We start from the raw sequence: 23,840 nt of genomic DNA, 5'->3' as shown, positions 1-23,840 counted from the left end.
AACTCTGATCGAATTTTGATTGATAATTTTTATTAAACTGAACTCAAAGATCAAAATGGGCATGTCTCATGACTCACTGCCAAATGCCAAGGTGGAGGGGGCACCTAGAGTCTGCAATAGGGGGTGGGGCATAGGTGTTTTTTTCTACTGGCTGTACATCTAGCTCCACCTCCTTTCCCAGCATATAAATATGCCAGACTGACTTCATTGACTCACAGCTGTTCACAGAAGGAAAGCTTGGAACCTTCTGCCCTGTCAAAAGATAGCTCACATAGCTGGAAGTCAAACTCAGAGGAGAAAATTTTGGAAGGAAAGTAGTGATGGAAATGATCCCAAACTTTTCCATGGAAACCTGGGTTCTCCTGGGAATCAGCCTGGTGCTCCTCTATCTGTGAGTAACTATCCCAGTTTCTATCCTCTTCAAACCTCTCATTTCTGTGACTAGGAGGTTTAGTGATATGATTTGATTTGGAGGATGAACTTTGGAGTGAGTCTCAGTTTGAACTTAGATTAATCAACCAGAAGAGTTCAGTAGATGCAGATTGCAAACAACTGGACACCTTCTGAAAAGTGATGCATGCTCTGCAAACTTTCAGAATTCTGGAGGTAAAGAGGGGCCTTCACAAGTTTCTGTGTCATTGTTTATCTTTTGTGTTCTATGTGAACTAAAAGAGATGTGTAGGAGGCTTGTCTCCTGTGGAACAGGTGGTTCCTGCTCCTCCTCTCCATGTCCCAGCACCATTTGTAAAATGCATCAAGTGCACCCCAGGTGCTACCATAGGCTCAGACTCAGTTCTTCCCTCTGTTCTCTTCCTTTTCCCTGAAATAGCCCTCCTTCCAAAAACTCAATTCCTCCACCTTGCAATATGCAACTACTGCAGAATGATGAAAGTATTGAGCAAAGACCTGGGAGAAATTTGGAACTTTTATTCCTTAAGTTAGCATCAGTGTAGAGATTTGTTTCTTCCTTGATATGAAACCTAATGGCAGCTTCAGGAGACAGAAGTTAAAAAGCCAATTTTGTATTTTAAACATTTTCCCATGATATTCCAGTACAGGAGCATGAATAAAACCATCTAGTAGAAGAATTCCTTTAAATAGTGGGATTTCTGGTCTGAGATTGTGACTCAGTGTTAGAGAGCTCCTCTGGAATGTGTGAGGCACAGGGTTTGATCCTCAGCATCACATAAAAATAAATAAGTAAAATAAAGGTATTGTGTCTGCCTACAACTAAAAAAAAATATTAAAAATAGTGGGATTCCTGGTTTCCTGGAGCAAGTGAAGAGAGCAGTTATTTCTGACGAAGGGTAGAAGACATTGCCCCAAGGAGACCTTTGACTTCTATCTTAAATCCACTTTTACAAGAGTAGGCATTCATAATGATGTGAAAATAGAAAATATAAACCTGGTTGTGTAACAATTGAAGTAAAGGATAATATTCAGGCTTTTGTTGCATCTATTTTCCCTCCAGTGGCATTTTAAAATTAATGGAAATGTTTTAATTTCATTCTTTCAATAGTACAATTTTTTTGAGGTAAGTTCCTCATGTTTCTTTTGAAGGTCAAAATAGGACTCTTGGATTCTGTATATGTAAAAACCAACCTGTTTAAAAATTACCTCACCTTTTTTTTTTAAAAAAAGAGAGAGTGAGAGAGGAGAGAGAGAGAGAGAGAGAGAGAGAGAGAGAGAGAGAGAGAGAATTTTTAATATTTATTTTTTAGTTCTTGGCGGACACAACATCTTTGTTGGTATGTGGTGCTGAGGATCGAACCCGGGCCGCACGCATGCCAGGCAAGCGCGCTACCGCTAGAGCCACATGCCCAGCCCAATTACCTCACCTTTTTTGAACATTTGAAGAAATATTAATCTAATACATACATCCATGACATAGATTGCACATGTCTTTAAATATACCTGCCCAGGTATATTTAAATATACTAACTCAACAGTTTCCCATACACCAGTGTTCTTAATCTCTTACATCAGATGAGTAAGACAGAATGTGGACCAGGAATACAATAAAAGGCATCCAGATATGAGTTACGAAAAAGTGGAAGAATATTCCTCTCTGTTCAGAGAAGAAGGCCCAGAGTGGAGACGGCCCCCACTGGAGGCCACTAGAGGGGCCAACATAATGGTATCAAGTCATCTTCCTGAACTGACACCAGTGAGTGAAGTGACCTGGAAGAAATCTAGGCTGAATTACTCTTTTCAAGTTCATGTTTGGGGACTTATATCAGATATTCACTGTAGCATTGGGAGCCTAATGATGGAATTAGTTACTTTGAGCTAATTATTATGACTTTTGGAGTCTCTCAGGGAATGTGAGAGAGGAGATGATGAGCAGATGTAATCAGGGGCACTGGAGTTTTTGTTGTTATTTAGGGCCTACATGTTACCTGCCTGGCTTCACTGTTCCCATTCTTGATCAGTGACTCATGAGCCACTATATACACACAGTCACAATCCCTTGACCTGGATTTCTCTTCCACTTTTAGATATGGGACCTATTCACATGGATATTTTAAGAAACTGGGAATTCCAGGGCCAACACCTCTGCCTTTTTTGGGAACTATTCTTAATTATCGCCAGGTGAGTGTCATTTGAGCCTCTTATGGTTGCAAACATCTGCTTAGTTACATCAGTAGAAATTCAACTCTGTGAGGGAAGTTTTAAGAGTTCTAAGCTTCAGAAACTGTGTGAGGGCCCCATCCAAAGCACAGTTTTACCCTGGGGCTCTGTTTACAACTCCTCCTGGCCTCAGGTTCACTTCTGTTGATGAGCTCAGGACTCTGGCACATCCACACTGTAAGCTGTGGACTTTATGTTCAGCAGACTGTGAGCATTCTCACAGAGTTTTCATTTTTCTCAGTGCAGATTCTAGGAAGACACACTCAAACCTCTGGGATGCTTTATTTTCACAGTTAAAATATTACAAATGAAACTTAGCAAGAGGAACATTGATTGCTTGGTTTTTGTGATGAAAACTCAGAGCCAGTGTCTACCTATCTGTGTCCTATGTGCAGAGAGGTAGCAACTTCCCTTTTCCAAGTTGAGCTCCAATACAGAAAGGCAAGCCCACTTTTATTTGCTCACTATGTCACTTACTTACTCAACAAGATGATTGTGATAACATAAATCTCCTAGGCTAGAAGAGGTTCCTGGTGCCTTTACTCCCTAATTCTACCAGAATTCTAGAGAAAACATGAGATAAATTAAAATGATACTCAACGAGGAGATAAAAGATCATTCATAGCCCTGGGAAACACTCATTTTCCCTCAGCCTGGGTTTCCTCATGTGCTCATGGAGGTGATCATTCAGAAGGTCCCAGTATTTCTGAGACAACACAAGGAGAAGAAGTACTGCAGAAGAGAAGTATGTCATATTCATAGACAAGGGTAATTGGTTGAGTATAAATAATACTTAGAGAAAATTCAAGTGACTTTACATATTTCATTTCAAACATTGCATATTTTCTCTTTTCTCCTCAGAAGCCTCTGAGTAAGAGCTTCTCTCTAACCACCTGTTAGGAACATCAAGCCTGATTTCATGGGATTTGGGTCATTTGATGCAATGTCAGTACATTTATAATAATAATGGAATTTCATATTGTTCTTCTTCCCAGGGTTTGATTAATTTTGAGACAAAATGTTATAAAAAGTATGGAAAAACATGGGGGTACGTATTCTGGAAATTTCTCTTTGGAAGACTTGTTATGATGTGGTGCCCCAATGCGTGAGGACAACCTCAGCCCGGAGCTTTTGGGATGCAACCCTCTGTGCTGCACAATCCTTGGAGGCTTGTCCTGCCAAGGGTCCTGCATGTCACCAGGAGTCTGGGTCTACAGTCTGACTTAGGTAGAGAATGTTGCATGTTTTCACTTTTCTCCTGCTTTTGATGACCCAGAGACTCCATCCTTACTTTGTGTCCAATGTCCTATCTTCCCCATTTTTATTTCTTTTTGACCCCTTTAGCTGAATAAAATGTATTATTTGAGAACTTTTTTAAAAAATCATGGGCTTACAAATCTATGGCATCATCTCTTTCCTCCATTGATTTCCTTTTAATTTAAAGACAAAATTCCCTTATTTAAATTTCAGATTTAATGTACGATTTTGAACAAAAGGCTGGGAGGTACTGGGAAGTAGATGGGAAACCATTTCTGCTCATCTTTTTTTTTAATTTCCTTTACTTTCTTTCTTCTTTTTATTTGTCATCATTATTGTTGCTCATATGCCATTTTTAAGTTTTCAGCATTGACTTTTCAATGAAGTAGAGCCAAGCATTTCTTTCTCTCCTTCATCCATTATGTTAAGACCAGACATAGGATGTAGTTACACCACAGAGTTCCCTGGTGGATTGATGGGGTTTATATTGGAGGGTGGTCTTAGCTAATTGTAGCAACTATTCCCTTCAGAGCTGGTGGGAGTTTGGTGAGAGCCATAGAAGAGGTGAAATCATTTTGCTCTACACTAAAAATAGTGGTAGAAGACATTGACTCTTCTCCATCTTCTCTCGTCAATCTCCCAAAAGCCACAGGGCTGGCTAGAGTGTTCTGCTCAGTTGACATGCCCATAGATACCATGTGATCCAAGGACACAACATGCCCCACTGGATCTCCAAAGCCCCCATTTCAGCTACCACTTGAAAAACTTAGTAATTATGAAAGTCAATTATCTACCTTAATTTTTTTCTTCACTAACCTAATAGCCTTTTGAATAATCCAATATTTTTGTGATGTAAAGTGTTATATAGACTACGGGCTGAGGCTGGCTCTCAGTGGCAGGGCGCTTGCCTATATCATGTGTGAGGCACTCGGTTTGATCCTCAGCACCACATAAAAATAAACAAATAAGGGCATTCTGTCCACCTACAATTACAATAAATAAATAAATAAGTTATGGAAATTAGTGTAGACAATACTATTGTATTCACCATCTAGATTTAAGAAGTGTTCCAATGCTATTTCTAATTATGATCTCTTAGAAGATTTTTTTTTCTATGTACTGTAGATTAGGCAGTTAGAATAGGTAACATCAGGATCAAAGTCTGGATTTCTGCTGCAGAATCTGGCCTGTTAGATTTAACCAGCCCTATTTTTCTAACACAGCCTATATGATGGTCGACAGCCGGTTTTGGTTATTATGGAGCCAAGCACTATCAAAACAGTGCTCATCAAGGAATGTTATTCTGCCTTCACTAACCGGCGGGTATGCATTCACTTTTCAACATTTTAACATTTATTTGGTTATTTTAAAGTTTTTAATTTATTCTTTTCAGTTATACATGACACTAGAATGTATTTTGACATATTATACATACATAAAGTACAACTTCCCAAGCCTGTGTTTGTACATAATGTGGAGTTTCTCTGATTGTGTATTCATATATGAACATACGAAAGTTATGTCTGATTCATTCTACAGTCTTTCCTATTCCCACCCCCTCACCCTTTTCTTTGTTTCCCTTTGTCTAATCCAAAGTAACATTTATTATTAACTCAAATTTTATTCTGAGATATTTATAAATTCAGAGGGCATTCTTTGCCAAAAAATTTACCAGGCAGTTGCATGTATAATCTGTTTTACCCAATGATAATTTCTTACATGACTATAAATTTATAAAGTTCCTTTGTCTATACTAACAGGAAATTGATACAATCTAGGCTTTTTATTTCCATTTTTCCTGTTTTGTGTGCCTATATGTATGAGTGTGCAGCTCTGTGCAAATGTATCACATGCCTACAATTTGTGTAGATAGATTTATATTGTGTTTTTAATGTGTTTTCACAAATTCTTCATTAACCTCAGAAATATGCCCGGTTTCTTGTGTGCTAACTACATTGGACAAAGATTGCACCTATAAATAGGGAAAATCCTATCTGTATTTCTTTCACTTATTTGTTTTTATTTTCCTCTGATATTAGCTGGGAGTTCCAGTGTGAGGTTGAATAAGAGACAGAGGAGTGAACATTTCTTTTGAAGGATATAGACTTTAATCTTCCAAAGTTTACCCTAATTTTAGATGAAGCTGGTGTGTAAGTGTGTGGATTCCCATACAATCTCTATCTTCACTTTTTAAAAACTTTGAGTGCTGGGTTTAGCTCATTTGGTAGAGTGCTTACCTTGCAGGCACAAATTCTGGGGTTCAATCCCCAGCATCACAAAAATATTTTTTAAAACTTTGATTAATGTATGACATTTGTGCATAATAATAGGATTTGCTGCTATGTTCAATACACACATATATTCCACTCTGCGCAAATCCAGCCTCTATTTACTTCCCAACATGTCCAAATCACTAATCTACACTCAGATTAATGTTTTTACTTGTCTTTCTATATGTGGCTGAGCAGATATTGTTGAATTATTCCTGATGCTTGGGAGAAAGCATTCAGTTTGCCACCAGGAAGTGTATTGATAGCTGAAAGTGGATTTTTAAAGAATCTCTTTATCAAGTTGAAGAAGCTTCCCTCTGTTCCTAATCTCCTAAATTTTTATAGTGAATGAGTTCTGGAAACACATTTTGGGGTTGGGGTACTGGGGATTAGACTTAGAGGCATTTGACCATTGAGCCACATCCCTGGTCCTATGCTGTATTTTATTTAGAGACAGAGTCTCACTGAATTGCTTAGCACCTCACTGTTGCTGAGGCTGGCTTTCAATTTGTGATCATCCTGTCTTATACTCCTGAGCTGCTGGGATTACAGATATGCACCACTGTGCCCAGCTGGAAGCATACATTTTAATTAAAAAATATATTTTAGATCATAGAAGTAAATTTCAAGGGTTTTGCTTTGATGGGCTAGCACCTAGGTGAAAATAAGAATTATCTTCCTTTCTCCTTCTGCCCTTGTAGAAAATATTGGAAGAACTTCCATTAATAACTTGTTTTTTTCTGTATTACACTTATATGCCAATCCTTTAAATTTCAAATATTTGTATTTTTAAAATTATCATATCTAACCACCCCTTTTTCAAGATGCTTATGCTGTAAATGCATGTAAAGACAGAACTGTTCTTAGGTAACATACAGTTGACCAAGAACACCTGGTATCTGTAACCAACTGATTTCTGCTCTGCACAGCCCTGGGGGTTGTACTAGGTTTTCTTAGGTCTTCTTTATGTCTATTCCCCTAGAAAAAGCTTTCAACAGAGTGAAAATTTTTCATCTAAACAAAGGTTGGAATATAAAGTCCAAAAACAGTGTGAGGTCCCTGGGTGTCTCTTCCAACCTCACAGGAGGTTAGGCACTTGGAATAAATACTATTGAGTGACTGACATAGGGCTAGCTACCTAGTAGGCAGTCACTAAACATTTTTTTAAATAAATGATGCTTGTTTAACAAACTTTTGCAACTGTGGAGACCTCCACATTTATATAGGACAAAATCTCTTTTCCTTTGGACTCTAGAATTTTGTTCCAGTGGGATTTATGAAAAAATCCATCTCTTTGTCTGAGGATGAAGAGTGGAAGAGAATAAGAACACTTCTGTCTCCAACCTTCACCAGTGGAAAACTCAAGGAGGTAATAAAATAGGAGGGCTTTTCATTGGAAACTTGAAGAATAAATTTGGGGATGGGTAGAAAGCGAGATACATAGTAGTCCCTTTCCAAGGGATAGCCCTCTGAATTTGAACTTCCTAAAAATGTTCTTTTGTCTTTATGTTTTAGAAGATATATAGAAAGATTCATTATAAATGTCTCATACTTCTTCATCCTGGGAAAATCATAGCCTTGGGGACTGAGTCTCCTCACTTAACTATGGACAATCTTGTGTTTTGTGCATAGATGTTCCCCATCATTAACCAGTATGGAGCTGTGTTGGTGAAAAACATGAGACTGGAATCAGAGAAGGGCAAGTTGATCAACTTGAAAGAGTAAGTAGCAGGGCAGCTCGGGCATTCCAAGCTCCACCAGGAGCCCCTCCAACTGCCTGCCACAGAACTGAATTCCAACTGCTGAGCTAGTGCAATGAGCAAACAAAGCAAGAGTTTGGAGTCACAACTCCAACTATTCATCCAAGAAGGAGCTGCTCCCAGGAGGAGACAGGGCAGCTGGGGGAGAAAGGATCTCTTCCTATCTGCCAAGGTTTATTTCCCTGCTATTTATGACTTTGAATATACTAGAAGAAAAAATACTGTCAAGGTCAAGGTCACCTTTTTTGAGTCAGTACCTCCACTCTTGTCCTGCTGTAGCTCAGTTTGTACACAACTATCCATCATCCTCATTCTACTTCTGCTACTGTAGTGTGTCTGATTATGGAACTTATCCCTGTGTGGGTGAACTTCTTGAGTTCAGAGGTGAGTCTAACTCAACTCACTGTCCCCATCACTCTTGGCACAAGGTCAGCATTTCATTTGCAACTCATAAAGGCCTCATAGTAAGTTTGAAGGGATCATGGACTCATCTGATAGTCCATCAGATAACTGAGTGTGTGTGGCTCTCTGCTTGTCTTGTCTGAGTATGTGGACTTACTCCTACTTCTTGCTGCATGTGTAGTGGAAGGATTGGGAAAAGGCACTGATTTTACTTTTCCATGTCTTTCTCTATTCAGCATCTTTGGGGCCTACAGCATGGATGTGATCATTGCAACATCATTTGGAGTGAGCATCGATTCCCTGAACAACCCACAAGATCCCTTTGTGGAGAAAGTCAAGAAGTTCTTAAAATTTGATTTCTTTGACCCTTTGCCCCTCTCAATAAGTATGTGGATCCTAGCACCAAGCCGCTAGAGTCAGTTCGCAGATTCAGGCCTGCGGGGCCCAGTAGGTTCCTATGTTCGCTGCAGTTCAGCGGCGGCCGGCGGGATTGTGTCCCTGATCTGCGATGCACCGAGCCGGCTGGGGGTGGGGTGGTAGGAATGTGGATCCTATCGCTGGACCGCCAGAGGCCGTTCACAGACTCAAGCCTGCGGGGCCCAGTCTGGCCGCTGCCCCTGGCCAGCCGGCGGGGTTGTGTCCCTGGTCCGCTTTGCTCCGAACTGGCTGGGGGTGGGGTGGGGTGTTAGGAGTGTGGATCCTAGCACCAAGCCGCTAGAGTCAGTTCACAGATTCAGGCCTGCGGGGCCCAGTAGGTTCCTATGTTCGCTGCAGTTCAGCGGCGGCCGGCGGGATTGTGTCCCTGATCTGCCTTGCACCGAGCCGGCTGGGGGTGGGGTGGTAGGAATGTGGATCCTATCGCTGGACCGCCAGAGGCCGTTCACAGACTCAAGCCTGCGGGGCCCAGTCTGGCCGCCGCCCGTGGTTCCTATGTTCGCTGCAGTTCAGCGGTGGCCGGCGGGATTGTGTCCCTGATCCGCGTTGCGGAGATTCACTCATCAAAATGGCGATATTACCAAAAGTCCTATATAAGTTCAATGCAATGCCAATCAAAATCCCAACAGCATATCTTGTAGAAATCGATAAAAGAATCAGGAAATTCATATGGAATAATAAAAGACCCAGAATAGCAAAAACAATACTAAGCAGGAAGTGTGAATCAGGCGGTATAGCGATACCAGACTTCAAACTATACTACAGAGCAATAGTAACTAAAACAGCATGGTACTGGTACCAAAACAGGCGGGTGGACCAATGGTACAGAATAGAGGACACAGTAACCAATCCACAAAACTACAACTATCTTATTTTTGATAAAGGGGCTAAAAGCATGCAATGGAGGAAGGATAGCATCTTCAACAAATGGTGCTGGGAAAACTGGAAATGCATTTGCACCAAAATGAATCTGAATCCCTATCTCTCGCCATGCACAAAAGTTAACTCAAAATGGATCAAGGAGCTTGATATTAAACCAGAGACATGGCATCTGATAGAAGAAAAAGTTGGTTATGATCTGCACGCTGTGGGATCGGGCTCCAAATTCCTCAATAGGACACCCATAGCGCTAGAGTTAACAAACAGAATCAACAAATGGGACTTACTCAAACTAAAAAGTTTTTTCTCAGCAAAAGAAACAATAAGAGAGATAAACAGGGAGCCTACATCCTGGGAACAAATCTTTACTCCACACACTTCAGATAGAGCCCTAATTACCAGAATATACAAAGAACTCAAAAAATTAGACAATAAGATAACAAATAACCCAATCAATAAATGGGCCAAGGACCTGAACAGACACTTCTCAGAGGAGGACATACAATCAATCAACAAGTACATGAAAAAATGCTCACCATCACTAGCAGTCAGAGAAATGCAAATCAAAACTACCCTAAGATACCATCTCACTCCAGTAAGACTGGCAGCCATTAGGAAGTCAAACAACAGTAAGTGCTGGAGAGGATGCGGGGAAAAGGGCACTCTTGTTCATTGCTGGTGGGACTGCAAATTGGTGCAGCCAATTTGGAAAGCAGTATGGAGATTTCTCGGAAAGCTGGGAATGGAACCGCCATTCGACCCAGCTATTCCCCTTCTCGGTCTATTCCCTAAAGCCCTAACAAGAGCATGCTACAGGGACACTGCTACATCGATGTTCATAGCAGCTCAATTCACGATAGCAAGACTGTGGAACCAGCCTAGATGCCCTTCAATAGATGAATGGATAAAAAAAATGTGGCATTTATATACTATGGAGTATTATTCTGCATTAAAAAATGACAAAATCATAGAGTTTGGAGGGAAATGGATGGCATTAGAGCAGATTATGCTAAGTGAAGCTAGTCAATCTTTAAAAAACAAATACCAAATGACTCCTTTGATATAAGGGGAGTAAACAAGGACAGGGTAGGGACGAAGAGCTTGAGAAGAAGATTTACATTAAACAGGGATAAGAGGTGGGAGGGAAAGGGAGTGAGAAGGGAAATTGCATGGAAATGGAAGGCGATCCTCAGGGTTATACAAAATGTCATATAAGAGGAAAGGAGGGGTAAGACAAGATAATACAAATGGAAGAAAGGATGTACAGTAGAAGGGGTAGAGAGAGAAAAGGGGAGGGGAGGGGAGGGGAGGGGAGGGGAGGGGGGACAGTAGAGAATAGGACAGACAGCAGAATACATCAGACACTAGAAAGGCAATATGTCAATTAATGGAAGGGAAACTGGTGTGATACAGCAATCTGTATATGGGGTAAAAGCGGGAGTTCATAATCCACTTGAATCAAACCGTGTAATATGATGTATTAAGAACCATGTAGTGTTATGAACGACCAATAAAAAAAAATAAAAAAAAAAAAAAAAATAAGTATGTGGCCTACCATGCTATTAGTTCCTTCTCTCCATTTAAATAAGATCATTATTGTTATGTAATTAACATGTCTTTTAATTTATACACTTAATTTATACAACTAAATGGGTTTCAGTACAAAGATATATGCAACCATCACTAGTGACCATTTGTCAACTCAGAAGCAGGCTACCATTTCATTATCAACTCTCAATTTTCCAAGTCTAAGCAACCATGAATCTATTTTCTGACTATAGATTTGATGATACTGTGAGTTTTCTATTAATGAATCCTACAATATGTGGCTTTGCATGTCTGACTTCTTTCATTTATCATTGTATTTTCAAATTCTTCCATCCTAAGCATGTGTGAGTACTTCATTTCTTTTTTTAGAGAGAGGGAAAGAGAGAGAGAGAATTTTTAATATGTATTTTTTTTAATTTTCGATGGACATAACATCTTTATTTTATGTGGTGCTGAGGATCAAACACAGCGCCCTGCGCATGCCAGGCGAGTGCACTGCTGCTTGAACTACGTACAGTCCCAGCCCTTCATTTCTTTTTTAAAAGAAATTGTTTATTTATTTGTTCTAATGAATTATATATGACATCAGAATGCGTTTCACTAAATAATACACAAATGGAGCACAACTTTTCACTTATGAACTTTTCATGAAGTAGATTCACAACATTTGTGTCATCATATATTTTCCTAGGGCAATGATGTTCATCTCATTCCACCATCACTCCTACACCCATCCCCCCTCCATTTCCCTTGCCCTATACAAAGTTCTTTCATTTCTCTGATGACTGTCCCACCTATTATGAATCAGCATCCACTTATGAGAGAAAACATTTGGCTTTTTGTATTTTGGTATTGGCTTACTTCACTTAGCATGATATTCTCAACTTCATCCATTTATCTGAAAATCCCATGATTTTATTCTCTTTTAATGCTGAATAATATTCCATTGTGTATATGTACCATATTTTCTTTATCCATTCATCTGTTGATGGGCATCTAGGTTGGTTCTACAGTTTAGCTATTGTGAATTGAGTTGCTATAAACATTGATGTGGCTGCATCAATGTAGTATGCTGATTTTAAGTCCTTTGGGTATAAACCAAGAAGAGAGATGCTGGGTCAAATGGTGGTTCCATTCCAACTTGTCTGAGGAATCTCCATATTGCTTTCCAAAGTTGTTGCACCAATTTGCAGTCCCACCAGCAATATAAGTGTCTTTCCCCCCACATTCTCACCAACATATATTTTTGCTTGTTTTCTTCATAACTGCCATTCTTATTGGAGTGAGATGAAATCCTAGAATAGTTTTGATTTGCATTTCTGTAATTACTAGAGATGTTGAATATTTTTTCATATATTTGTTCATCAGTTGTAAATCTTCTTCTGAGAAATGTCTGTTCAATTCCTTAGCCCATTTATGGATAGGGTTATTTGTTGTTATTGTGGGGTTTTTGGTGTTAAGTTTTTTTGAGTTCCTTATATATCCTGGAGATTAGTGCTCTATATGATGTGCATGTTGTAAAAATTTGCTCCTATTCGTTAGGCTCTATCTTCACCTTATTGATTGTTTTTTTGTTGTTGTTGTTGTTGTTGTTGATAAGAAGCTATTTAGTTTGAATCCATTCCATTTATTGTTTCTTGTTTTTATTTCTTACACTTTAGGAGTCTTAAGGAAAGTTTGAGCCTACTTTTTCTTCTATTAGGTTCAGGATCCCTAGCCTAATTTCTAGGTCCTTGATTCACTGTGAGTTAAATTTTGTGCATGGTGAGAGAGACTTAATTTCATTTTGCTACATATGGATTTCTAGTTTTTGCAGAATCATTTGTTGAAGAGGCTTTTTTTCAGTGAATGTTTTTGCCACCTTTGCCTAGTATGAGATAACTGTATTTGTGTAGGTTTTTCTCTGTATCTTCTGTCCGTACCATTGGTCTACATGTCTGTTTTGGTGCCAATATGGATTTCCAGTGTTGCCAGCACCATTTATTGAATAGGCTCTTTTCTCCAGTGAATGTTTTTGGCACCTTTGTATAGTATAATATAACCATATTAATGTGGGCTTGTCTCTGTGTCCTCTATTCTGTACCATTAATCTACAAGTCTATTTTGGTTCAGATATTATGCTGTTTTTGTTACTATTGCTCTGTAGTATTGTTTAAGGTCTGGTATAGTGATGCTTCCTGCTTCACTTTCTTGTTAAGGATTGCTAGCTATTCTGGGTCTCTTATTTTTCCAAATAAACTTTATGATTGCCTTTTCTATTTCTGTGAAGAATGCCATTGGGATTTTAATAGGGTTGCATTAAATCTGTAAAACACTTTTGGTAGTATGGATTTGCCAGAACATAATTGAGACTTTTTGCATGTATGTTCATTAAAGATATTGGTCTGAAATTTTCTTTTGTTGATGTGTCTTTGGCTGGTTTTGAAATCAGGGTGTACTGGCCTCATAGAATGAGTTTGGAAGTATTCCCTCTTTTGCTATTTCATGAAATAATTTGAAGAGTATTAGTATTAGGTCTTCTTTGAAGGTCTTGTTAGAATCTGTCTGGCTGGGTCTCTTCTTTGTATGTAGGCTTTACATGGTGTCTTCTGTTTCCTTGCTGGTAATTGATCTGTTTAACTTGTGTATATTACCTCTATTGAGTTTGGGTAGGTCATGACTCCAGAAATTTGTCAATGTCTTTGATATTTTCTATTTAATTGGAGTACAAATTTTCAAAATAGTTTCTAATTATCTTATGTATCTTAGATGTGTCCATCATAATATTTCTTTTATTATCACAGATGTTAGTAATTTAAGTTTTCTCTCTCTTTATTTGTGTGACTAAGGTTTATGAATTTTATCTATTTTTTTCAAAGAACCAACTTTTTGATTTGTCATTTTTTTCAATTGTTTCTTTTGTTTCAGTTTCATTGATTTCAGCTCTGATTTTAATTATTTTCTGTCTTGTACTACTTTTGATGTTGATTGTTCTTTTTTTTGGGGGGGGGCCTTTGAGATGTAATGTTAGGTCCTTTATTTATTGATTTTTTCTTCTTTTAAGGAATGAACTCCATGCAATGAATCCCAGAGATTTCAATATGTTGTATCAGTATTCTCATTTACCTCTAAGAATTTTTAAATCTCCTCTCTGATGTTTTCTGCTATCCCTTGCTCATTCAGTAGCATATTATTTAGTCTCCAAGTGTTGGAGTAGCTTCTTTTTCATTTTATCATTAATTTCTAATTTCTTTCCATTATAATCTGATGGCATTCACGGTAGTATTTGTTTGTATTTGCCAAGAGTTTCTTTGTGGCATAATATATGGTCTATTTTAGAGAAGGATCCATGTACTGTCAAAGAAGAAAGTGTATTCACTCATTGATGGATGAAATATTCTCTATATCTCTTAAGTCTAAGTTATTGATTGTATTATTGAGTTCTATATTTTCTTGGTTTAGCTTTTGTTTGGGAGATATATCCAGTGGTGAATGAGGTGTGTTAAAGTCACCCAGTATTATTGTGTTGTGGTCTATTTGACTCTTGAAATTAAGAAGAGTTTGATGAATGTAGATGGCCTTTACATTTGGCCTTTTCATGTTATCCCGTAATTAATTGTTTGGGGCATAAGTATTCATAATTGTTATTTCTTGTTGATGAAGCTCTGGGTTTAGAAATCTGAGAGATCCCAATTGATTTCCTCCTATATGTAATCTGATTCCTTTGTCTTGTGGCTTTTAAATTTCTTTCTTTATTCTGTATGTTAGGCATTTTTATTGTTATTGCCTTAGTGTAGATCTGTCATGATTTTGTACACTTGGTATCCTACAAGCCTTTTGTATTTGATTTTCCAATTTATTATTCAGGTTTGGAAAAGTTACTGATATTATTTCATGGATAAATTATTCATTCCTATGTTTTGGAACTCTATGCCTTCTTCTCTCCCAATAATTCTTACATTTGGCCTTTTCGTGTTATCCCATAATTCATGAATGTTCTGCTCATGGTTTCTTACCATCTTCACTGTGTGGTCAACTTTACTTTCAATTTTGTATATTTTGCCTTCATTGTCTGAGGTCCTATCTTTCAAGTGATCCAGTCTGTTGGTGATAATTTCTATTGAGTATTTTAATTTGGTTTATTGTTTCCTTCATTTCAAAGATTTCTTTTCCTTTTTTGGTAGAATCTCTATCTCCTTATTGAAGTAATCTTTTGCTTCCTGTATTTGACCGTGTAGCTCTTTATTTATTTGACCTTTTGTTGCCTATGTTTGCTTTCTTTAATTCACAGAACATTTTAATTACATACATCCTGAACTCCTCTTGGACATCTCTTCTGCTGTGCTGGCCATTGGTTCTAGTAATGTATCTTGGTTTGTTTGGGGCACTTTATTCCCTTGTATTTTTCATATTGTTTGTCTTTCCCTTTAGCAGTGTAGATCCAAGGTATTACAGTTTTTACCAATAGATTTATAGTGTCCCTGCAGAATTCCATGACCTCTCTTTTCAGGAGGAGATCAATATTAACATATACCAATGAAAACAATATGCAGGCTTAATTAAACCAAATAGCTTTCATTGAGATGTTTCCTGTTTTGTCAAAATAGACAGAAATGGTGAGTTTGATTATTATTAACAATATAAACAGTAGGTTGCAAAAGGACCTACAGTTTATAATGATGGACAAAGAGAGAAGTGGGGGCGGGTTTAGGATGAGATGTTAAGGAGGTAGGAGATGAGGATATAGAGTTATTAGATCTTAGGAAACATAAAGGAGGAATCAAAAGATGTTGGATAGTAGCAGGAGAAAAGAGACTTTGGGGAGATAGATAAGTTGGAAGGGGAGAGAGAGGGAGGGAGGGAGGAAGAGGCTAGAACAACAAATTATTTTGCCAATATTCTGTTGAGATTTTGCATCCATAATTATAAGATATATCATTTTGTAGTTCTCCTGTGTTATCTTTGTGTTAATTCTTAGAATTAGGTTAACACTGGCATTTTAGGATCTAATACAGTGTTCACTGTATTCTATATTTAGAAAACAATAGATATTTCTATGAATGTTTGGAAAGAGGTAAAGAATTGGTATTAGTTCTTTTAGTCTTTGGTAGAATTGTCCATGAAACATCTGGACCTGAGCTTCACTTTGTAGAAAAGTTCTTAATTTCTAACTTAGTCTCATCACATGATGTATGTCAATATATATTTTATATTACTTTTTGTGTCAGTTTCTGTTGTTTGTGTCTCTTTATGAATTTGTCTATTTCATTTATGTAATTTATATAATTATTCTGATAATCTGATTGTTACAATATCTTTATATTTCTTTCTATATTTATAATTTCAGTATTTCCCCAGTTTTTATTTTGAATGCTACTAATTGTAGCCTTTTTATTTCTTGGTCAGTGTAGCTATTAGTTTGCCAATTTTGTTGGTTTTATTGAAAGAATTGTATTTGTTTTCATTAATTACTTCTATTTATTTTATTTTTTATTTGATTAGTTTCCACTTTGATCCTTAATATTTTTTTCTTCTGTTTCCTTTAAGTTTAATTTGCTCTTCCTTTTTTTATGATTTATTGTGTAAAGTTTGATCATTCATTTCTGATCTTTGTTTTATGTAATAGATAATAATTTCCCTCTGTACAGTGATGGCTTTTTCTCCATTACACAAATTTTACATATTATGCCTCCTTTTTTCCTTTCAACACTATCTATTTCACTTTATATTTATTCTTTCATCCAGTGTTTATTTAGGTGAATATTGATCAATTTGCCCATATTTGAGTTTCATAATTTTCTTTTTAATAATGCCTTCTGGATTCCTCCCATGGTGCTTGAGAAACACATGCTCTGTTGGTCCCATCCTGACTGCTCTTTCTTGAAGAGCATGATTAACTGCAGCATCAGTCTAAAGCCTAGTTTTATCCAAAGACACGCTATTCCAGTACACGAAGGGGAAAGGGGTCAGGGTTTCCATCTTGCTCCTTTGGTCACTCCACAGAGATAGAAGGGGCCACTGATTTCAGTGGTATGGTGCTGGCCCTATATATGACATCCTCTTGCTCAGCCAGTGTACTGGAGCCCAATCGGTGGTCCCAGCAGGAACAGTTCCTCTTTAGGAACCCTTGTGACTTCCACTTTTCTGATTGGTAGAAAAGATGTAATTGCTTCAGGTAAATTTTACATTTTTCACTGAAGTGTCCTTTGTTTTTTCTTTTCCCTGCAGCAATCTTTCCATTCCTTACTCCAGTTTATGAGGCAATGAATATCTCTCTGTTTCCAAAGGATGTCACAAATTTTTTAAAGAAAGCTATAAACAGAATGAAAGAAAGTCGCCTTCAAGAGAAACAACAGGTAAAATTCTGGTTGTGGTCACAGAGGTTCATTTTTGATAATTTATTTGCCTATGGGTGTATGACTTCCATACTTCTTTGTATATTCTTAAAAGGTAGATGAAGAAGAACTCTTGGTTGAGAGTAGTAGAAGCTTTCCAATTGGGGAGAATAAAGAATTTAGCATCTGGTAATTGAGAAACAAGAATGAATCAGAGAGGGAACTGAATTAGAGTAAGATATATTCCATGCTTTTATAATTATGTCAAAATGGACTCTACTTTCATATAACTAAAAAGAACTAATAAAAAAGACTTAAATAAATAAAATTATATATTCCAAATACTGAAAAAATAATGAACCAGAGAGAAATCATTTACAATTAAATAATGGGCATGGTAATTATTCTGTCAAGGCATAAATATTGCTGATAGGAAAAGTCCCAAATGCTCTAAAAAGGAGTTCTTGTACATTGTTGAATAGATCTGTAAATTAGGATAGCCTTTATGGAAAACTGTCTGGAGGGCCTTCAGAAATCAAATACAGACCCACGGTATAATCCAGCAATCTCACTACTAAGTGTATAATCACAGGAAATGAAATCTGCACTCCCATGTTTATTGCAACACTATGTTAAAATTGTTCTTATTAATTGAGCCAAATCTATTTTGAAAATATTCATCATCAGGAAATGATAAATGCAGTTAAAGATGTGTCTAAACTGACATAAACATCAAACAGCATATACATATATCAAAGTAATAGGGTACCTTGTTCATATGTAGAACTTAATTTTTTTATAAACCTTAGGGTTTGGTCATTGAAATAATTTTTTTAAATAGAGGAAAAAAGTTTTATCATATTTCTTCTCCTCAAAAGATACAATTTCAACATAATTTTTTTTCCTGGTGCTTTAATTTTATCAGATTTATATGGTCAAGAATCATTGCATTTCCAAACCTCTCACTTTACAAACTCTCCACAGAAGGCATCCTCAGGCTAGCTGGCACTGTTTGGCCCCTCATGGAGCAGGCATGGGGTTCTTTAGGTGAAGGTTTTGCCTCATGTACAAAGCCCAGCACAAGGATGTGTGCAGGCCAGGGACCAGGATGGGCCCTCCAGGTGTCAGTACAAAGTTCATAGCTTCAAGCATGGTGGGATCTTTCAAGAAGCTTGCTCAAAATCTGATGGTGAACTCTAAAAATGGCAGGAGATTAATTTGTGATGTCTTTGGTGAAGAGTAGTACAGTCCAGGACTTCTCCCTGAGCAAATAAATGTAACAGGAGACAAAGCCAGCCACTCTCTGGCCAGGAGGCTGTGTTCAGAATCCACAGGAGCTCACAAGCAGGGAGAGCAAAGGCCAGTAGCTATTGGACACCATAGCCTGTTTTCACTCAGGGAAACGTCCTACTGTCCAAAGTTTATAGATGGATGCTTTTCTTCAAAGATGACTTAGAAAACTCCAGCTGGACTTTTGTACTTGAAGAAGTCATAGCCTCAGAAGGGAAGATAAGTTCTGCACACTTAATTTTTTTCTGACTTCATAATTGATCTTCTATCTTTGAAATCTCTCTGTTTCTAGCATCAGGTGGATTTTCTTCAGCTTTTGATAAATTCTCAGAATTCCAAAGATGTGGAGTCTCATAAAGGTAAACAAGGTTGCTATCTCGTCTACTGATGGGGAAATTCAGAGGGAAGAATTGTTCTGGAAATGTGCAGGAGATTTTCCAGGAAGAAGAGTATTTCTACCAAGTTGCATAAAGTGCATGCTTGGATATCATATACAGTAGCCTGAGGAACTTTCTAGAGAAGCACACCTAGAGCCATGTTCAATGTTGAAGCTGATTTAAACAAGTATTTCTTTTACCAGCATGGTATTTTCATTCAACATATTTTCTTACTGTTTTTATTTTGATGCTCAATTCTCCCATATTTGTCCACTGGAATCCCTTTCATGTAGGCTCCTGAGTCTTCTATTATTATTGTCACCTTTTAAATGATTGTTTTAAAAGTAGCTTCTGTTTATTCTGGCCATAGCAATATTGAGCTGAAAACACAGAGGTTCTTCATGTAGTCTTGAATACACTGCTTCACTCCTAATATCCACCACCAGAGAGTTATATTTATTACAGTTCAGGAACCTGTGTTGACACACTTCTATCATTCACAGTCCACAGATTTCCTTAGGTTTTGCTCTTGGTCTTGTACATTCTATGACATGTATCCACATTATAGTAGCACACAGTGTATTCGGTGCTCTTTTCATTTATTTTCTAAGTATTTTCTTGCTTTCTAATTTAAGATATTCTAGGTTTCTGCTCTGTTTCCCCTGACAGGTTTGTTTTTTTGTTTTTCCAATTAATTGAATTTAGAAATCAAAATCTGTGATCATCTTGTGAATTTTTGCTTTTAGATACTCTCAGTAGACAACATTATTAAATTGAAATACTTCTACATGGAACAGAGGAAAGAAATATTTCTGTATCTACTCACATCCAGTAATATAAACTATTTTTCTCTCTCCTTCAAAAAATTTTTCCTAGTTTATTGCTTATTTCTGTAATACACAAATACTCCCATTGCAGTTCTAATTTGAGGTACCTAGTGCCTTGACAACTCCTGAATGTTGAGCAATTAATTCTAAAGATGAACATTTGACTTACTACAGCCTGACAGTATACATATTTTTTAAAAAGATATTTTTATTTTTTAGTTGTAGGTGCACACAATGCTTTTATTTTATTTTTATGTGGTGCTGAGGACCAAACCCAGTGCCTCGCATGTGCTAGGTGAGTGTTCTACCACTGAGCTACAACCCCAGACCCAGTGTACATATTTTTATGTTCACATTTACATATCATATATCTATCTATCATCTATCTTTCTATATATCTATCTATATATCTAACTATCTATCTATCTATTTGTCTATCCATCCATCCATCCATTCATCCATCTATCCTGAATGTATCTACCCAGTTCTATTCAGGTTTCTAAGATAAAGGAAACAGTCTATAGTTTAACTCTTCAATAAAATAGCCACCAAACACATGTGCCTACTTAGCACTTGACATGTGGCTAGTGCCACTGAAGTATATTGATTTTTAATTAATTAAAATCTAAACCCCCACAGGTGGCTGGTAGCTATGAATGCCAACATTTGCGCTCCAAATCTTGACTTTTATTTGGTGTAGTTGAGAGGGTTACCAGGAATTGAACTCAGGGGCACTCAACCACTTTGTATTTTATTTAGAGACAGGGTTTCACTGAGTTGCACAGTGCCCTGCTGTTGCTGAGGTTGGTTTGAACTCATGATCCTCTTGCCTCAGCCTCCTGCAGGGATTACTGGTGTGTGCCGCTGCACCTGGCCTAAACCTTGACTTTATAGTCCTATTTCATGGGGTCCATACTCACTGGGATAAAAGATTTGATAATTAAATGCTCTCATGACATCATCATAGAAAATCATAATCAGTAAATCTGAACTCTGTAGACCATTCAAACACTTGTTTTATGTATACTTTTTTATCTTGAATTGCATGTTTGGCACAGAGACCATGTTTATTTCAGGGCCCAGGTATCTAAAAGTCCATATTGATCATACTGTGTATCTTAGATAGAAATTGTATCTCTTGAAATTACCTATCTTTGGTGGTGCTGAGAATGGCACAGTTAGTAGCTAAGTCCAAGAGTGGTGTAGACCTCAAGAAAACTGGATTTAAAAAAGTTTTCCTTTGTTTCCCCTATTGGATAGACATGAGAGTGAAAACCACTCTGAGAATGACCCTGAATTGCTTTTCCACGGTCCTGCCTAGTGATCTGTGGGTTTTAATGGGATTTCTCTTCATCTAAACCCTGATGTTGTGATTTGCTGGATTTATCTAAATTGTGTTTCCTCTTCCGTTAGTCCTGTCTGATCTGGAGCTTGTGGCTCAATCAATTATCTTCATTTTTGCTGGCTATGAGGCCACTAGCAGTGCTCTTTCCTTCATTTTGTATGAACTGGCCACCCATCCTGATGCCCAGACCAAACTGCAGCAGGAGATTGATGCGGCTTTGCCCAATAAGGTGAGAAGATGGTACCTGGAGAGGGAGGAGAGAGGTGGAGCCTCAACAAGACTGCCTCCTCATCACTTCCTAGGAGGCTTTATCCAAAATATAGTCACTGATTCTTTTCACCAGCTCTTTTGGAAAGGTTTTGAAGAGAGAAATGAAAGGGAAAACACAGTATTGAGGGGAAAATACAAGGAATTTTGAAAAGAGTGTAATTTCTCAAAACTACAAGGAATTTTGAAGAGTGTAATTTCAGTAATATCCATTACCAGTTACCATGATGATACCTAGCAAGTGTAAGCATGTGTCACTCAAGTGTCCAGATCATTGGATCTGATGAACTATGGCAAGAGCTCCTGCCTGGCTGTCTGCTGAGTGATCCTTGGCTTGGTGGGCAGGCTTACTATGCTCTGCTCCACACATCTTCACACTCTAGTCATGTATTAGAGAGAAGCAGCCAAGGGATGAGTCAGGTTTTCTGGCTCCCAAGCCAAACACTTTACTTCTACCTTGTGTCCTCTCCAATGTCACATCAGGCATTATCCACGTGTTGTGCCTGCTGTCCTCACACCTCTTCCTAAACAGGGAGTCTATCATATCTGAAGACACATGGTTTCTGGGGCTGGCATGGCTGGTTTGGCAGTGAAGTGGGCACAAAGCCTCTTCTTCAGAGCTCACAATGAAGCCCTGGAGAACAATCAGGAGAATGGTCCAGAAACAGAGGGTGGGGCTGAGAGTGGTTTTCTGTTCTCCTTAGAATGTCCTCTGAAACTGAAATTGTGTGACATGGTGCCATCGAATCTTAGCCTTCTTTTGGTGGTATTAGGGTGGAAGTTACCAGTTTCTCCCAACATTCATTTTTTACATGATGTAGTGTTATCTCTAAAAAAAAAAAAAAAAAAATATATATATATATATATATATATATATATATATATATATATATATATTCAAAGCAGGATTATTCAAGAAAAAACAGATGTATAATGGGTTATTTTCTCTTTTCTATGTTCTGTTTCCCTGAAATAGGCATGTGACTTTTCTAGAGAAAGGTAACAGTGACTTTTACATTATTTTGCCTGAGTGTAATTGTCATATTCTATTAGTTACTTGAAAAAAAGTATGAGAAAAAGTAGTACATGATGATTCTGAGGATATTATACACTGAACTTGGGATTGTCCCAAAGATCTCGTATGTATATGGTTGTCAAATGGACATGATTGTTATTATAATGCTTAGTCAATTGTAAGCACTATTCTCCTTCACCATCCTTTTATTCTTGGGACAGTGTAACACTTTAATAAAACTATGTAGATTGAGTTTAAATTTAGTTCCAAACATGCATTTCCAAAAAATCTTATTTTTTCTCTTCAGGCACCTGCTACCTATGATACCGTGTTACAGATGGAGTACCTGGACATGGTGGTGAATGAAACTCTCAGGTTGTACCCAATTGATGGCAGACTTGAGAGGGTCTGTAAGAAAGATATTGAAATCAATGGAGTGCCCATTAGGAAGGGGACAGTGGTGATGATACCAAGCTTTGTTCTTCATCGAGACCCACTGCACTGGCCAGAGCCTGAGGAGATCCGCCCTGAAAGGTACAGGGCCTCTGGGAAAGGGAACTGCTCTGGGCTAGGGTTGTCCAAGCATGTCCTTGTATTTCTTATCACAGATGACATACAGGTAGCTATGTAATCATTTTTTTATTGGTTGTTCACAACATTACAAAGCTCTTGACATATCATATTTCATACATTAGATTGAAGTGGGTTATGAACTCCCACGTTTTACCCCAAATGCAGATTGCAGAATCATGTCGGTTACACATCCACAAATTTACATAATTCCCTATTAGTAACTGTTGTATTCTGCTACCTTTCCTATCCCCTACTATCCCCCCTCCCCTTCCCTCCCATCTTCTCTCTCTACCCCATCTACTGTAACTCATTTCTCTTCTTGTTTATTTTCCCATTCCCCTCACAATCTCTTATATGTAATTTTGTATAGCAATGAGGGTCTCCCTTCATTTCCATGCAATTTCCCTTTTATCTCCCTTTCCCTCCCATCTCATGTCTCTGTTTAATGATAATCTTTTCTTCCTGCTCTTCCTCCCTGCTCTGTTCAAAGTTGCTCTCATTATATCAAAGAAGACATTTGGTATTTGTTTTTTAGGGATTCGCTAGCTTCACTAAGCATAATCTGCTCTAGTGCCATACATTTCCCTGAAATTCCATGATTTTGTCATTTTTTAATGCTGCATAATACTCCATGGTGTATAAATGCCACA

The 23,840-nt window shown here is 37.8% G+C and overlaps 1 protein-coding gene across 1 annotated transcript in view; it reads left to right on the top strand.

Moving 5' to 3' along the window:
* Positions 1–320: 320 nt before the first annotated feature.
* Positions 321–23,840, top strand: part of LOC144256853 (cytochrome P450 3A9-like) — a 32,832-nt gene continuing 9,312 nt past the window's right edge. Inside the window, exons 1-11 of the mRNA XM_077802500.1 lie at positions 321–391; positions 2,499–2,592; positions 3,627–3,679; positions 5,112–5,211; positions 7,414–7,527; positions 7,791–7,879; positions 8,557–8,705; positions 17,390–17,517; positions 19,079–19,145; positions 21,404–21,564; positions 22,925–23,151. Coding sequence (XP_077658626.1) covers positions 321–391; positions 2,499–2,592; positions 3,627–3,679; positions 5,112–5,211; positions 7,414–7,527; positions 7,791–7,879; positions 8,557–8,705; positions 17,390–17,517; positions 19,079–19,145; positions 21,404–21,564; positions 22,925–23,151 — 1,253 coding nt within the window. The remainder of the gene's footprint in view (positions 392–2,498; positions 2,593–3,626; positions 3,680–5,111; positions 5,212–7,413; positions 7,528–7,790; positions 7,880–8,556; positions 8,706–17,389; positions 17,518–19,078; positions 19,146–21,403; positions 21,565–22,924; positions 23,152–23,840) is intronic.

The sequence above is a fragment of the Urocitellus parryii genome, chromosome 9 (assembly GCF_045843805.1).
Source record: "Urocitellus parryii isolate mUroPar1 chromosome 9, mUroPar1.hap1, whole genome shotgun sequence".
NCBI lineage: Eukaryota > Metazoa > Chordata > Mammalia > Rodentia > Sciuridae > Urocitellus > Urocitellus parryii.
This window is presented reverse-complemented; position numbering and strand designations above follow the sequence as displayed.